This window comes from Triturus cristatus, chromosome 7, assembly GCF_964204655.1.
Source record: "Triturus cristatus chromosome 7, aTriCri1.1, whole genome shotgun sequence".
Taxonomy (NCBI): Eukaryota; Metazoa; Chordata; class Amphibia; order Caudata; family Salamandridae; genus Triturus; species Triturus cristatus.
In genome coordinates, this window is record NC_140590.1 from 919,600,962 (window position 1) to 919,617,980 (window position 17,019).

Below are 17,019 nucleotides of genomic sequence, written 5' to 3' on the forward strand. Positions count from 1 at the left end.
ATCCATTGTCCGAAGTTGTCTGCTGTTGCGTCGGTCTCCGAGGGCTCGGGTGAAGATAGATGAAGTGGATTGGACCCGGTCTTGGCTTACCTTCAGAAATAGAGGAAGAGGAAATTTCTATAAAAAGTCCCTGGGAAGTGAACGTTCAGCAGGAGAAGGCAGCCAGTGGTGTCTGGGGCGAAGGTGTCATTGTAAGGGAGGCCCTGGATGAAGTCAAGGTGAAGATTTCTTAGTACAGAATCTGTCACTTTTTTGGAAGCTGAACATTTTCAGCAAGACGAAGCTGAGTACGAAAGCTGATGAGGGCTCTACAAGGATGGATACCCTTTCTGAAAGGTCCAGGACAGGATTTGCTGCTGCAATGGAGAATGCAGCAGGGGCTACTTCAAAGCCAGGCCGACTGGCAATGTACCTCAGAATGTTGGACAAGCAGGTAGGTACTGGTCTCCTGTCGGTTCTCTGTCCACATTTTGGTGAACATGTTTCTAAGTCTCAAGTTTCAGGTTTTGGCTGGAGGTGCACATTTAGCACCACTACTAAGGGTCCAGGACTGGTTGGACACCACTTTGGGGCTCAGGACTCACTCCAGACAGAAACTAGGTGCATGGTTCAAGGTCTCTGAAGCTTGGTATGTGCCTATAGCTCACACAGCAAACCAACTAGCAAACCAACAAGTCCTTGGAGTCATCATGGTGGTCCTGTGATCAAGCAGCAGAGCTGCCATCAAGCAGCAGGGCAGTCCTCTGAGGGTACAAGGTAAGCTTCAAGCAGCAGGGCAGGCTTCTAGTAGCAGTAGGGCAGTTCTTTTTGGTGCAAAGCACGCCTCAAGTAGCAGGGCAGTCCTCTGATGTACAAGACAGTCTTCTAGGGGTCCTCTACAGGAGTTTAATGAAGAGTTGGTGTAAGGGTGCAATGTGTATACCTGGTTCCAGCCACTGAAGTGGCGGTAACTTCTAGGCTTCTCCCAATTCTGGTTCTGGACATTTCCTTCCTTCCACTGCCCAGGCTTCAGGTGATCTAAGGTGACAATATGCTGGTGTCAATTTCCTTTGTGAGTGTGCTGGAGACAGCCCTTTGAAATATAAGTGGGACAGGGAACAACTCTGCCCCACCCATCCAGACAGTATGGACCATCCTGCCAACATCTAGTCTCCCTTTGTCTCACTGTCTGATAGGAATGCACAAAAGCCAACTACCAATTATGCACAGTCATGCAACCCATGACATAGGCTGCTGGCACCATATTCTTAGGACAAGAAAATGCTAACTTTCGGAAAGTGGCATTTTCCCAATTGTGACTTGAAATCTGACTTTACCATTAAGAAGGATTTCAAATTGTGATTTTTTTAAAGACCAAACATGACTTTTCTGCTTGTTCCCGATCAAAAGTTATCACTTATTGAAAGTAAATGGCATCCAATGCTATCCTATGGGAGAGGTAGGCCTCACAGTAGTGAAAAACTATTTTGGAAGTTTTTCACTACCAGGACATGTAAAACTTAAAAACGTATTTCCTACCCCTTAAATAGAATGCACCCTGCCCTATGGGATATTTTGAGGCCTATGCCCTATATTTATTAAAAAAGAAGATATATGTCTGGGAAAGGGGTTATTTTGCAATGTCAAATTGGCAGTTTAATGTGCACTCAGGCTGTATTTGGAGGCCTCAGGCATGCTTTAAAAGCCTACTTAAGTTGGTGGCAAAATAAGTGCTGCGAGCCCACTAGTAGCATTTAATTTACAGGCCCTGTTTACCTATAGTACCCCTTTACTGAGAATTGGTAAGTAAATGAAATGTGCCAATCGAATATGCCTCGTCAACCCGCAGTCTTTTTCCCCGCAGGGAATTACAATGCGGTCGTTACAACGACTGCGTTGTAATTCCGCATACCATTATCCCGCAAGTCGTAACAACGACTTGCGGAGGGAGGGCGCTGGATGTTGGAATAGTCTAATTTACTATTCCAACTCCAGTCTGCGCGGCGTTGTTCCGACTTGCAGAGTAGTGGTATGCGGAATTAAAACACGGTCGTTGTAACAACCGCGTTGTAATTCCCTGCGGGGAAAAAGTTTCGTGGTAAACGTTGTTTACCGTGCCAATCAGGTGCAGGCCAATACTGCCATGTTCTAAGGAGTGAGCACACACACGTTAGCACTGGTAAGTGGTGGTACAGCACACCGAGTCCTAAAGCCAACAAAAATTAATTTCAGCAAAAGAAGGTGAGTAGACAAACAGTTTGATATGAGACTACAACAAAGGCCGTGACGTTCTAACAGTTAGGTTATGAGTAAAGGTTAAAGTTACGGTTAGAGTTATGTTTACTGTTAAGGTTAGATTTAGAGATAGGTATAATCTGGGGGTTAGTGTTCGGTTTAGTGCTAAAATTAAGGTTAGGCATGATGTAAGGTTATAAGATAGGGTTAAATTAATGGGTACTGTTAGTGTTAAAGTTATGGACAGGGGCAGGTTTGGTTAGTGGGATTTAGGGTTATATTTAGGGATAGGGTTACGTATATGATGAGGTTAGTATTGGAGTTCTGTTGTAGGGTACATCACAGAAAGGGATGATACTAGCATTAGATTTAAAAGAGAAAATCAGGGTTTCTCTAATTTCCGGCGATAGTTAGAGCCTCAACAAAGTATGGGGGAAATGGATAATACAGCGACCTCTTAGCTTTTTTACTACTTGCAAAATACAAAGTATGCATTGTTGTCCGAAATTTTGGATTCTGAATTTAATTTCTCCAAATTCTTTTTCTTAGTTAATAATTTCTAATTGACAACTTAGATTCCTTGAATCCAATTCAAATGCCTCTACTGCATTGTTTCTCAAATACAGTTGCATTACTGCTTCTAAATACCGATGATCTAAACTAGTTCTGTATTCCCCTTTAAGAGCACTAAAGATATCTTATAAGTATACAAACTAACAAGCAAGTTTTAAACCATCTGGAACATAATAAAACATAAACATACTTGTTGACTACTGAGAAGCCTGATGTATGAGGCAGCCAGATGTCAGCTTAGCATACCCTCATTCAGACACGGCAGCACCTCAATCTAGGAGGCAAGGTCATGCTCCATAAAAGGTCCATAATGATTGGTCGAGGGCATAGACTCAAAGGGCCAGATGTACGACCCTATCAATTTGCAAGTCGCAAATTGCGTAGTTTAGCGACTCGTAAATAGGAATTTACAACAGTGTCTCAGACACTGTTTGCGTTTCCTAATGGGGTCGCAAATTGCCTGCCTCATTATATTCATGAGACAGGTGCAATTTGCAACCCCTTTAGGAATGGCTAGCACTCCCATGGATGGTGGCCTGCTGGGGTCAGCAGACCACCACGTTTTTTAAATAAAGAAGTTTTTTTTTAATGGAGCCGTTTTTCCTAAAAAGAAAACGGGAGGGATTTAAAAAAGAAAAATTAAACTTTTCTGTTTAATTTTTTAATAGTAGGCTATGGTCTGTAGGACCACTGCGGGCTCTAAAAAAATGTGTTCTCTTAAAATATGAGTTCTCACACACGCACAAAGGGGAATGGGTCTCCTGGGGACCCCTTCCCATTTGCGAGTTGCTTACCACCTACTTGAAGTAGGTGGTAAACCGCAAGTGTTTTGCGACTGCAATTGTGGTCTCAAAACCATCATACATTTAAGTGAGGCTCACTATTAGGAAGGGACACCCTTGGCACGCCCCTTTCTAATAGCGAGTTGCAAACCCTATTTTGCAAGTTGGTAATAGGTTACTGACTCGCAAAATAGGGTGTGTACATGGGCCAGACCAGTTTTGCGGTCGCAAACGGGATGATTCCCCGTTTGCGACTGTAAAATATGGTTGTACATCTCGCCCAAAGAACGTTGGTTGAAGGGACTATAAGGGAGTGAAGTGGGTTCAGACTGGCGGGAGGTAGATGGAACAGACAGGTAAAGAGATAGAATAAAAAGATTGACAAAGAGGAAAAATATAAGAGGCGTATTGGAAAGATTGACAGAGAGATGCAGAGCTTTGCCTAATGTCGAAATAGAGGGGTAGACAGTGTAGACTAATAGGAATGACAAAGACTGGGGTTTAATAGGCTGATAGGTTTTTGATAGACTGAGTAAATATGGGTGTATGGAAAAGACTCACAGAATGGTGCAAGGGAAAGACTCGTTAAGAGGGCGGTGCGATCAACATTGTTAAAAAGCTTCACTATTTAAGTTGGTGGAACTGGTCTTTTAACAGTATATACTATGCATTTTTGAATGTACAGCTATGAACGATATGTCCCTGCTACAGGAGTCGAACACCAGAATCAGATGGTTTGTGATGGTCCCAAATGGAGCCTGACATAGCAAGGCAGTGGTAGGGTGTAACCTCATTACCTGTATCAAACAGGTAGCGTAGTATTGCACTGGTGCCAGGTCAGGGTTAATTTCCCTGACAAATCAGAGCTAATCTCAGCCTGCTCATATCAGTTGGTGGGAGGAGGGGGTTCAGATGAAAGTGACCAAGCATTTGCTGGGCTGAGGTTCTCTTGCATTTTGGGTGTTCCACCAAAGTGGTGAGTGCCTGGGTCAGATCATGGTGTGTGTTGTATGATGATGCATGTCTTAGACTAGACTTTTGTGTGCCTGCTCCAACGGTATGGTGCGTGTAAGTCAGACTGTGTCTGGGGCAGTCGCAGTCAACTCTCAAGTGCAAAGATTCCCGGCCCTTTAAAATAGGCACTAGTACCTAGCATTGACAAACATTGGCACCCATTGAACATTGTAGACAAGCTGCTTATTGGCACTCACTTCAGTTTATTGTGCCATAGAAAAATGTAAATAACTAGAAAACTAAGTAATGTTCCAACAGTCTGTCAACAGTCTGCATTTTGATAAATTATGGGTATGTTATGTTACTGCAGCTTGTAGAGCGCACACACACCAAAAGGGCTCTTGGAGCTAGGTAACTGCCCCAACACACCTCAGGATACTTATTTATAGGCTTGCTTATAGAGCGAAGTCTGCAGCATCTGTCTGAACTCCCCGTAATTTCAGGTGGTCCCGAGTTCCAGGGGAAGGGAGTTTCAGACACGAGGACCAGTGACTGAAAACCTGACTCCACCTACCCTAAACCTCTTAGATTGGGGGATCACTAACAGGTGAAAATGGGTGGATCTGAGATATCTGTTGGGGGAGAACCTGTGGATCCGAGAGTTAATAAATCAGGGATTTTCATGGGCAAAGCTTTGGAAATGACAGCTGCAAAAATAACAATCCTGTTTCCTGTCCTCCCATAAATATGCTGCAAAATGTCAAAACAACAGCCGTTTTACCACACAATATATTCAAATTCATTTGAAGTAACTATAAATAAATGACTAAGAATATTGCTTTAATTCATCTTTGTCCTATTCCTACGTTCGTTTTCTTCTCTTTCTGTCTGTGCGTCCGAGTTTCTGTCTCGCCTCTTTCCACGTTTCATTTCTTCCTTGTGAAGTGAGCAAGTCATGGTTGGATTAACGGGCTCTTGAAGTACGCATATGAATGAGAAAGATGAAAGCCAATATAAAATATGAATACGCCTCGGTTTGAAGAGTGGGGTGCTACCGCTGTGGCAAAGCAGTATTGCAAAATCCCAGACGCTTCATCCTTGTAGGCATGTACGCCACTGACCTTGTTTTCCGTTTCTTTCTTCAGTGGTCAGATGAGCAATGCGCCCCTCAGATCATACAGACCGAGTTCCAGTCTTCACAAACCCATCGACAGCTGAAAGAAAATTTATATGAAACAAGTATTGGCTATTTTGACAAGGGAAAGGTACAGTACCATATTTACAGCACCCACGCAGTGAGATGGCATGATTTCCATGGCAGAGCATATGTTACGTATCAAGCATATTTTTTGTCGTGCGAATGTTTATGATAAGGAAAGATAAAGTAAGAGGGCACACTTGTCATCAACAAGAGAACGACACAACAGTTCAACAGATTTTAAACTAAAACTATAAGTGACGATACAGGCATCATCGCACCTCCAGACTTCACTTTCTTCTTTTCTGATGCTGATAAAAGACCCTGTTACTCTTTGTATTTTTTTTTTTAATTCTTTCTAAAACTTTACCAGCCACTTCTGTCTGGTCTGATAGTGGCATTGAAGGAATTTCTGCCACTCCATTGCTTATGCTGTATCTGAGAACGAGTTCCTGTAAATCATTTCAGCGTCGAGTCTATAGCTGCCTCAATAAAATATTGACCGTCTTAACTCACACCAGAAATGAACTCTACAGTCATCACCCTGTCTAAATGGAAATGTCGCTTGTTTTACTTGATGAGCATTGTAATTGTGATTCTGACCTTTATAACATACTCTGGCACCACATGATGTGAATAAAGGTTATACGTCTGTCATTATTCTACTTTCAAAGTATTCCCATAATGAACTAGACACTGTGATGCTTAAATCTTTTCTGATGAATCTTAGTCATGCTCACTCCATTTGGTACTTCAATACTTTTTATTCTAAATTAGTTTTTTAATGTTTTTCACAAAAGACAATAGTAGGCGGTTAAAGAACTAAAGGACGACTGAATTAAAACAATTACAGAAAGAGTAAAATGAAGGGTCGGAGTTGTCCAGGAAGAACCTTAAATAGCAAATCCTATTCTACTCCCAATATGAAAATCATTGCAGTTGGATTCGAAGACATTGTCTAAACAAGATTTCAAATTTGTTGCTAGGGAATTCTCAATGACCACAACATTTGCCAAGTGACACTATGAATAACTTCCAGATGAACAGTGGTGCTGTTACCAAGAGGAAACAAAAGCTTGCCAAAGGAATGTACTAGTAATGTAGAAAAACGTCCTTACTCCTCATTCATGATGAAAAAGTAAAAAGCTGTCACCTAGGTAAGAGCACAGCCTCTGTTCTGTAACAGCACAGTGTGTTAAAGAGAGGGCCGGCTTTCACAGTGGTGGCGCCCTGTGCGACAATGTTTGTTGGCGCCTCCAATGACCTCCTTTGCCACAGATTCCCTCACTAGCACCCTTTAACAGTGCCCCTCAAGTCTCCATAACCACTGTCTCTCGGATTACTTTAGTTTTAGAGCACCACTCATACCAGTGTAAGGTGTCAGAGCACTTTACATCATACACACATTGCACAGAGACAATCATATGTGTGTAAATCAGTGTATAGGAAATGTTACATCAGACAGGACTACAAGGTGTAGTGCAGGAGTAACCTCATCGATACTGGTAGGCAATATAGTTTAAGAGTCCTTATTCTGTAAAAGAACAAATTCAGAATTTAAAACGTAACATCATTGTTATGGGTTCTCTTTAATAATAAGAATTGTTTTTTACTCAAATGAACCCTTTTCTCAAGATTAAGACGATGAAAGACTGGGCAAAAAAACATATAGTTCTAACATATACCTTGCAGTTTGCATGCAGCTCTTTACTGGCAGTTAATAGCTCAATGTTCTATATTAGTATTTTGACTTATAAACACCAAGTTACAAAAGGAACTCTCTTACAGAAGCAGTAACCTTCTGACCTATTTCTATTATATGAACTTTGTTATCTGCATAGTAGACATCCTTAGCAGCAGGCATTTTAACCTTCTGTGCTACACTAGACAAACCTCCGGTCTCTTTCCAGGAAGACGATTAATCACCGGAGTTATCTTGACATTTTAATTGATGCCTGAAAATTGCTAGAGGCCCGGAACGCGGCAACAGGTGCTTCCAAAAAGATAATATACTTGAAAAAATGACGGCCCCACCCCAAGACAGCGCCTGGTGCAGTGGCACCGATCGAACCGCACTAGATGCGGCCCTGGTTAAAGACAACAAGGAGTAAAATGTGAATGCTTTTTAGCCCAATTGAACTCACTAATTCTGCATATTAAGAATCTGGCAAATCTGCAGGAGAGAAAATACTAATGAAAGCATTTCATTTCAGCACCAGGTTTCAGGTAACCATGCCAAGCCAATACTATTTCAAATACACAAAAGCTTCTGCTACATTGTACGAAGTTGGAAAAGGAGGGCCTGATTTAGAGTTTAAAGAAAAGATGATGGACGGAAAGCTGAAGAAATCAAACACTCACCCCAGTCACAAATATGGGTTTAATCCATAATTTCTTTGCTCACCACGCATCCCCAGTTGGGACCCAGCTGTATGCAAATCAGTCTTGACCCAGCTCAATATGGGAACAGTCCAGCCCGAAGTGCCAGGCCAGGTCCTAACTGGACCGGAACAAGCATCCTGGGACCATTTTTGGGTATCACCCATCATCAGACAGGCTAGCTTGAATCCAGTGGCACAGTGAGCACAGGACCCACGCCTGGGCATACTCTTCCCACTAAGGACAACAAAAGCAAAAAGAACAGATGATGGATGGAATGTTGAACAAATCAATCCCTCCCCCCAGTCACAGATCTGGGTTTAATCCCAGCCATATGCAAATCAGTCTAGACACTGTGCCCCAAGGGAACAGTCCAGCCTAAACTACCAGGCCAGGATCTGCTTGGACCGGAAACAAGCATCCTTGGTATCAGTTTCGGGGTGTCACCCCTTATTAGCCAGGCAAGCCTGAATCCAGTGGCACAGTGAGCATGGGACTCACGTCTGGGCATACCCTTACCATTTAAGGCAACAAAAGCAAAAAGAACAGATGATGGACGAAATGCTGAACAAACCAAACATTCACCCCGAATCACAGATCTGGGTTTAATCCATTGTTTTTTTGCTCACCACGCAACCCTGGTTTGGACCCAGCCAAATGCTAATCCGTCTCAACCCTGCTCCCTATGGGAACAGTCCAGGCCGAACGGCCAGGAAAGGTCCAGCGACTGCAATGGATGACGAATACAGGGATGTTCTAGATGAATCCATATATATTGAAGAAATAGAAGCAGCTATTTCTGCACTCTCTGCTGGCAAGGCAGTTGGCCCTGATGGTATCCTGTTAGAGTTTTGTAAACAATTCTTCAGGACCCTACCAATCCCACTTTTTACCCATTTTAAAGATAGTACAAGCTGGATATGACCCCCCTTAGGCTCTTGAACACTTACCTATAAAATATTTTTTGTTCAATATAAGACAAAGAATCTACCATCTCAGTGGCATACTGTTCCATTTCCTTAATAAATAGCGATACCAAAATGTTAGCCATGTGGTTAAACAGGAATCTCGCCAAGTGAGTGTCCCCTTGGCAGCATGGCTTTGTGCCAGCAAGAAGACCAACAAATTATATTAACAGAGCCATTGCGCTGGTTGATTAAACACATGGCCATGGAACTCCTTTCACAGTTATACTGCACAATGCAAAAAAAGTCTTTATATAGAGTGCCCAGCAGTATCTTTGGGCTACTGTGAGATACATTGAGCTTGTGATTCCTTTTTGAGGGATCTCCAGCCTCTCCGTAAAAGCCAATAGCTAAGTTACAAATAATGAATAGGGAGTATGAGAAGATTAATATTAACAGAGTAAATAGACAAGGTTGCCCTTGTTCTGCATTGCTGTTAGCAATCTAATTTGAAGCATTTCTGAAGTTCTCATGAAGAAATCTGATATTACAACCAATCACAGTGAATGGACGCAGGACAAAACTACTTTCATGTGCTGACAATGTTTCTTCAATGACATGATTCTTCTATGTGACATTAAGGGAGATAGAAAAAGAAGCAAAGAGATTCGGTGCCACGTCCAGCTAGCAACTAAATATAAGTTAAACCCAAATATTCCAAAATTACTATAGTAAGGTACAAGAATCACTGGTGACAAGTAGAGTCAAATATTTGAGGGTAAAATTGGTACTGGCATGGATAAAATAGTCTCAGAAAATTACCATGCTCTTCAAATTGTAGAATTTTACTATTCTCCTCCTAACAATTGTTGGCAGATGTAACATTATAAAAACTGTCATTTTGCCACATTTTTATACAAATTTAGGAATACACCTCTTGAGATAGCACCCACGAGGTATAAGAAATTGGATTCAGTTTGCAGCAGCCTTGTCTGGGGGTATAAATGGTCAAGGAGGTCTCTGAGATTTCTACGACAACAAGAGGGATGGAGTTCCCTAACTTTACATTTTTCATTATTAGGTGGTGCTTTTAATGGTTAGCAGGATACTGATACAAGCCATAGAGAGTGAAGGAACAATATACTCTCTTTCTATGAGCTACATTTGGGCAATGAGGCCAGTGATTTTTCTGTTACAACATTGGGAAATAGCTATTTTAAAAGGAGGGTTAGATTTACTGTTTTGACTGGAGCATGCAAACTTTTTCAAGAATGTTCAAAATAACAAAATATAATAAAGATATGCCATTGTTATCTTCAAATCTATTACCAGAGATATTTAGGGATAATTATTGCACCACTTGGTCAACGTCAGATATAGGATCGTTAGGCAACTTTTACTTTGATGAGACATTTATATCTTTTGAATAATTGAAGACAACATATAATTTTCCACATTATTTCTTTTTAAAACAGTTACAGATTAAGGGTCTTTTTACTAAATATACCTCCTCAGTGTTTGACCATGGTAAAGAATATACTACTTCACTGAATTAACTATCATCCAGGAGATACAATTAAAAGATACTGTTGTTTGTTGTTCTAGAGGAGGATGTCTTAGCCAGCCAGAATAGGAAATGGGAACCACGATTAAGCTTGAGAAAGGGGCAAGTAGACATTGAAGAAACAATTAGAATGGTAAGTTTATCACTGCTGGCTGCAAACTGGAAGATTCAAAAGTATAAAACTAACTTTAATATTTATTATACTCCGATCAAGATAAGTAGATGGGGTAGCCAAACCGATTTTAAGTGCCCACACTGTAAGCAAGCTGAAGCTGATATCACACAGACCTTTGCGTCTTGCATGGCAAGAACGTTTGACTAACGATTTTTGAGTTTATTAGCTCATTGACCAATATGAGATTTAAGCTCAGCCACAATCATATTTGGTCGGGATGAGGATATTGAGACCATTCCTTCACTTTCTGTGGGCAGTACTATGGCCATTATTGTATTGCTGCAGCATAGTTGAAACCCCTGCCACCATCGGTGCTGCAATTGTCAAATTGTTATTAAGCAAGTTATTTTATGAGAACATCTCTCTATTCACAGAGGGCACACTGCCAAAAATGAAATGACTTAACTTGGGAACCTCTTTTAAAATAGCAGATGGATAAATAAGTAACATTTTGCTGATAATGCATGTTTCAATTCAGGTACTATTCCGTCACCACCCTCTATTGTCTATTGGTGTAATTTCAGGCAATTTTAAAATGTTTGTACTTTATTTACAAGCAAAATGACTTGTTAATATTGATGTATTGCTGTTTTGATACTATTTATAATGCATATCTTTTTATGATATTTTTATTTAACATTTTCATTTGTATTTATCCATATTTATTTGTTTGCCTTCATATTAGTATTCATCCCTATTTATTTTGTGTTTTCTGAATACATGAAATTGTATTTAACTGATAGATGTGCACTCACACTTGGATGCCTGTCCTATTTTAGCAAAATAATCAGCCAAATAAAAAAATTACATAATAAAGAAAATAATAATACACCCACAGGTAAATATTAGCAGTATCTTACAAATTTATCTTGACATATACTGGTATTTAAGGAAATCTCATTCTTTTTTGTACCTGCCCATGATGTCTATCTGCTTAGCTATTGGCCTGGAATTGATAGAAGACAGCATCAAAAGTAACTCAAAGGAAGCTCAATTTGTCTTTATTTTACTATTTGAAAAAAAAATGCAGAGAGGAAACACATTGTATCTATCTGTAAAAAATCAGTAACAACAACCAACTAGGAGCCTTAGTTATATATAATCATGACTTTCTATTTTGTATTAATTGGATAAACTGTAAATTAGAATATATCTACTGCTAATAAAAAATAACTGGGGTTGGAAGCAGTCAAGGCTCATGTCATTGATTCAGTTTTGTACTGTTTCTTGTTCATTGTTCTTAGAAAATAACAGGAATTCTGTCCTGGTTGGACTGAGCTTCAGGTTAGTGCTGGACATCCAGGTCTGGATGATGTGAAAGCATAGTTTGACAGATTGGATGTCTGTAGCAGAGGAGAATTTCAAATGGAGTTTAAAAGAGTTTATATCGTTGATATATTAGTGAATCTTGATGTTATCATCCATGAAGAGAGCACCAAGCATCTCATTGTGGAGTTTGAAGATGATAGGGGAAATTATGAACTCTGGGGGAGGTCACAAATGATATAGATCTGTTGGAGCCTGGATGTGCCTACGTGAACAAACAGGTGTCAGTTGTAAAGGTAGGAGGAGACCCCGTTAACATTTTTGGTGAATCCCATTCAAGACTCCACGATGAGTATGAGGGTTGGAGGGACAACTGTTCCAAAGGTAAGTGACATGTCCAGCAATATCCAGAGATTGATCTTTTCATCTGTGATCAAGAGGGCATTGACTGCAATATGTAAGATAGCGTGTCTCTATGCTAGAACATGATATGAAACCAGACTAGTAGTTGTGCATGAGATGGTTAGTATTAATGTGATTTTGGAGTTCAACTTAGACTGATTTTTCAATGAGCTTCCAGATGAATGGCAGGTGAGTGAAAGGCCGGAAATTAATGAGGTCATCAAGGTATAATGAAGGTTTTGTCAGATTTTGAAGGATCTGTCTTGAGAGTTTCTAGGAAGATGTCTTGATTGAGGGAAACATTGACAGTGGTGCGTAGTGGTGAGGCAGCAAACACAGAGAGATACTTGGTGAAACACAAGGGCTAGACATCACCTGACGGATTTGAGTATGTTGGCAAAATCAGCAAGCGATTGGGCTATGAAGGATGACCATTCTGGAATTCTACAGAAAGAGTTTGGTGTAAGAGAGGAAACAGGCTCTGTGTTGTCTATGTGCTCTCAGGTCCTCTGTATTTTTTCACTGCAGAAGAGGTTGATGGCATTGCACATTTCAGTGGAATGAATAGGTGGGTCTAACAGGGGGGATGATGCAATGTTTGAATAATCTTAAAAGGCGTTCTGCTTCTGTTGAATGCTTCATTGATGGTGTTGGTGTAGTACATTGCTGTGGCTGGCACGAGAAACTGTCTGCTTGTTTCATGGAGTGACTTCAGTATCATGAGATCATCTGAAGTTCTGTTTTCCTTCCATTTTCTTTTGTGACTGCGGATAGCTCATTTATTGTCTACCACACCAGCAGTCAGGGGCCCATCTTCCTAGTGTGCCCTAGGTGTTCTATTTTTTGCAAGTTTATCATGCACTTTTGTGGTCTGTCCTGTTGCCCCACTCATCCTGTGCAGAGCATCAAATTTCCCATGTTTGCTGTTCACAGTTGTTTTTTATCTTCAGTATTGTCACTTCCAGTGATGTCATTATGGTAAAACCCATGCAACCTCTTCCTGTCCCTACCCTGGTGCCCAAGGAGTGCACTGTCACTTCCTGTCATATCATCACAGGGCAAAGGGTGTATGATGTCACTTCCCCTACCCCAGACATTTTGGTGAATCAACATCCATGTGTAAAAGCCATAAATCCAACAATCTACTATTCTAACAGAAGAGTAAAACAAATAACCAAGAAAAGATTAGTGAATAGCACTGTTGTCTTTATGGCATTCACGGCAAAAACAGATCCATGTTCTAAAGAAAAAAAACTAAAACTGCTAAATAAAATATGACTGTATTAGCAAAGTAGATAAATCAAAGAACAAACAGTGATTTCGCTTTAAAAGTTAGATATAATGTTAAAATTGTAGTCTAAAAAAGGACTCCAGGATGCCCCTTCACCAAACCAAATGAAAGCACAATGCCATGGGCTTGATGTAAAGCCCACTCAAGCAATGGCAAATCAAGAATACCTTGTGAAAGTCAAAATGATACATTTTACTGCACCTTGTTTAAGGAACTGGTGACATAAGGTCTTCCAGGCAGTTAAAACCGGGACTAACAAGATCTAACACCCCCTTAAAATGTAGCACAAGTTGGACATGCAGAAAAAACAAGGCACTGAGGAGAATATTGAGGGCTTCACATGGTTTGAGAACCAAAAAGAAATTTCGCACCAACAAAATATATATGTGCCCAAGTATATTTCACACTACATAGTTATTTTATACTGTTCTGCAACATGGAGATTATTTAATGATTGCTTGTCTGAAAATGTTGTGTTACAAATGAGTATACATTCATGAAAAAGTAATATGCCTTTCTAGTGGTCATTATTTAGTCACTGTCACTGTAATAAAATGAGCAGATTACATAGGCATTGAGTTTGGTTGGTGTGGTACAACAATATAAGGTTTCAAATATCAACTTGCTGGACCAAATATTTATTTTGCTGGACCAAAAATTGCATGCCAAAAAATAGAATTAATAAATATCGACCTGCGGTAATAGTGACTGTAAGATATCAACTTACACAATGGTATTAAGGTAAATAGAATAGCAACTCGCATACCTTTGATAATATTGTGCAACCTGATATCAGTCTGTAAGGTTGCAGGTCAATATTTTTGTTTTAAACATGAGCTTGTATAACTTCTTTGTGCTCCCATGCATAAGTGCTGAAGTACTCATTGGCCCAAACACTTGCGAGTGCCTCCTTTTCTATTCTTCTGTTTTTTATTTCCATGTCTCTAAGACATCTCAATGCCAAAGCACTTATATATGCGTATTCCCAAACATTTGGCTTAAAACAGCACCCACATAGAACGATCCACAATCATCACATACCACGCCCACACTCACATAGGGATTTAACAAAATTGCTTCAATAAACAAATCTTTTGGTGTTCTCAAAGGTCTGCTTTTGAAACTCACAAACTGCATACCTTTGAGAAAGTAACTTCTTCAGTTTTTGGTAAATATCTTAATCAATCAATGATTTAACCTAATCAATGTTTGTGGATTACCTGTGACCAATCCAACTTTGGTCTAATCACTTCAGGTGTCATATGGTGACATAAATATTCATTATTATGGGGAAAGAACTTGTATTTGTTTTTTATGGTCATGCTATGCTTTTCCAAAATGACCGGAACCTGATCTAAAACTCAGTTGTGTTCTTCAATTGATCCAGTATGGATTATGATGTCATCTTGAAAGACCTGTACCCCTATAAATCCTTAGATTAATTGAACCATTAGCTTCTTAAACACTGATTTTGCAGACGATAGTCTCAATAGCACCTACAAATACTTGTAAGCTCCAAAAAGAGTGATGAACATGGTTCAAAGAGACTCCTCTAAAAACATGGGGGCATATTATCAAGCATGGCGTTAAAATTATCGCCACTTTAGCGGCAGAAAACTGCAGCTAAAGTGGCGATAATGGGCTTGATAATATGCCGCAGAAAATTCCAATAGAAGCCCATGTTAACACCAGAACATGGGCTTCTATAGGAATTCTCAAGGGCATATTATCAAGCCCATTATCGCCGCTTTAGCGGCAGATTTCTGCCGCTAAAGTGGTGATCATTTTAACGCCGTTTCTTGATAATATGCCCCTTAATTTGGTGATGCACAGATCTTAAACCAGGGTTCTCCAAAATTGGTCCTGGAGGCTGAATCAATGCCAGATTTTCAGCATATTCCCATTTAGAAAAAGTAGTTATCTTAAAAATCTAGTATGGATCTGACCCTTAAGGACCGACTTTGGAGAACCCTGTCTTAAACCTATGATCAAAAATAATCCTTGCACTAGCTAATTGCACAAACATCTGAGAATCTCAATCATTTAATATATTCCTACAGAGGGACCAAAGATTAGCACAGAGACAAATTTCTCCTCACGTTTTTGGGGAAGTCAATTGGAGAGGCCCCTACTAAGGGATCAACAGGCTCAATTACTTTCTCTTCAGCAACCTATTGCAGATGTGTTTTCAATTGTCCCCTGATGTTAAGCGGAATATTTCTAATTTTGTGACATAAGATGACTTCATCAAAACAATTTTGTGATTGTACCCTCAAGTAAAGCTCAGTTTTTCAGTGAAAACCTTTCCATGGGACTCACAAATATTCTGCAACGATCTATTATCAGGATCAGCTAAATAAATAAGGAAAACTGTGCTTGGTCTTAAACCCATCACAAATTGTCCATGATCTCTACATCCTAAAATGCTGTGTCCTTTCCCAATTATGTATACTGTGGTGTGAAGGCAATTGTCTTTATTTTTATTATTTTACCAAAAGTATCCCAACATGTCAATTTTGTTCTTGTTTCCTCTAAAAGCAGACATGTTGATGTCATACAGAAAAAGGGTTTTGATGAGCCATTCCTCATTCCTGATGGAGAAAATTGAATAATAGTTTTTGGAGATGCAAATTCTCCAATAACTACTAAAAGTGCATTTCCAATAACAATGTCACATACAGGATGACCTTTGGATCCTCACAGTGTCCTATCTTTTGATCTAACAGTACAAACTTTACATTTCTTCATTGCCCTCACTAAATTTTCTTCTTGTACTGTGTAGACCTGGGCAACCTTTGTGCAAGCTGTTACTCATTTTTCAAAATTACTAGCCTTTATGCATTTATTGCATTACCTTATTGGCCACCAGACAACTGTTTGTGCCAGCTAAAGGGTTACTTGAACCACATTAAGAAATGTAACTTTGTAGATTGTTTTATCATTGCATCAAAATTCGATCATCAACTGTTCAACAGTCATTCAAACTGCTCTGTTAGAGTCACGAAAAGCAGAGCTCTCCATTTAATTTACCTCTCTTGAAGCCCTGGCTGAACGTCAATTATTTTCTCTTGATTAACGGTCTCTCCTAAACTTACAATCCTGCAGTTTAGCAGATATTCAAGAGTTTCTTTGTCCTAACAATTGACTACCATCTGATCAGAAAAAAGCAGTTCAGTTGCCTATTAAAGTCACAAGTGCACAATAAAATGTGTTACTCTGCCTCATATTTACCAATGGTCTTTTGAGATGTTTTTTTCTCCAGTGCCTGGTTGTGATGTCTGTGAACAATGCAGAGAAACAAAAACTGCCTTGCTGA

The 17,019-nt window shown here is 39.9% G+C and overlaps 1 protein-coding gene across 1 annotated transcript in view; it reads left to right on the forward strand.

Moving 5' to 3' along the window:
* The window catches only part of DOCK2 (dedicator of cytokinesis 2), a 1,824,799-nt gene that overhangs the window by 1,667,018 nt on the left and 140,762 nt on the right, over positions 1 to 17,019 (forward strand). Inside the window, exon 38 of the mRNA XM_085617853.1 lies at positions 5,669 to 5,788. Coding sequence (XP_085473979.1) covers positions 5,669 to 5,788 — 120 coding nt within the window. The remainder of the gene's footprint in view (positions 1 to 5,668; positions 5,789 to 17,019) is intronic.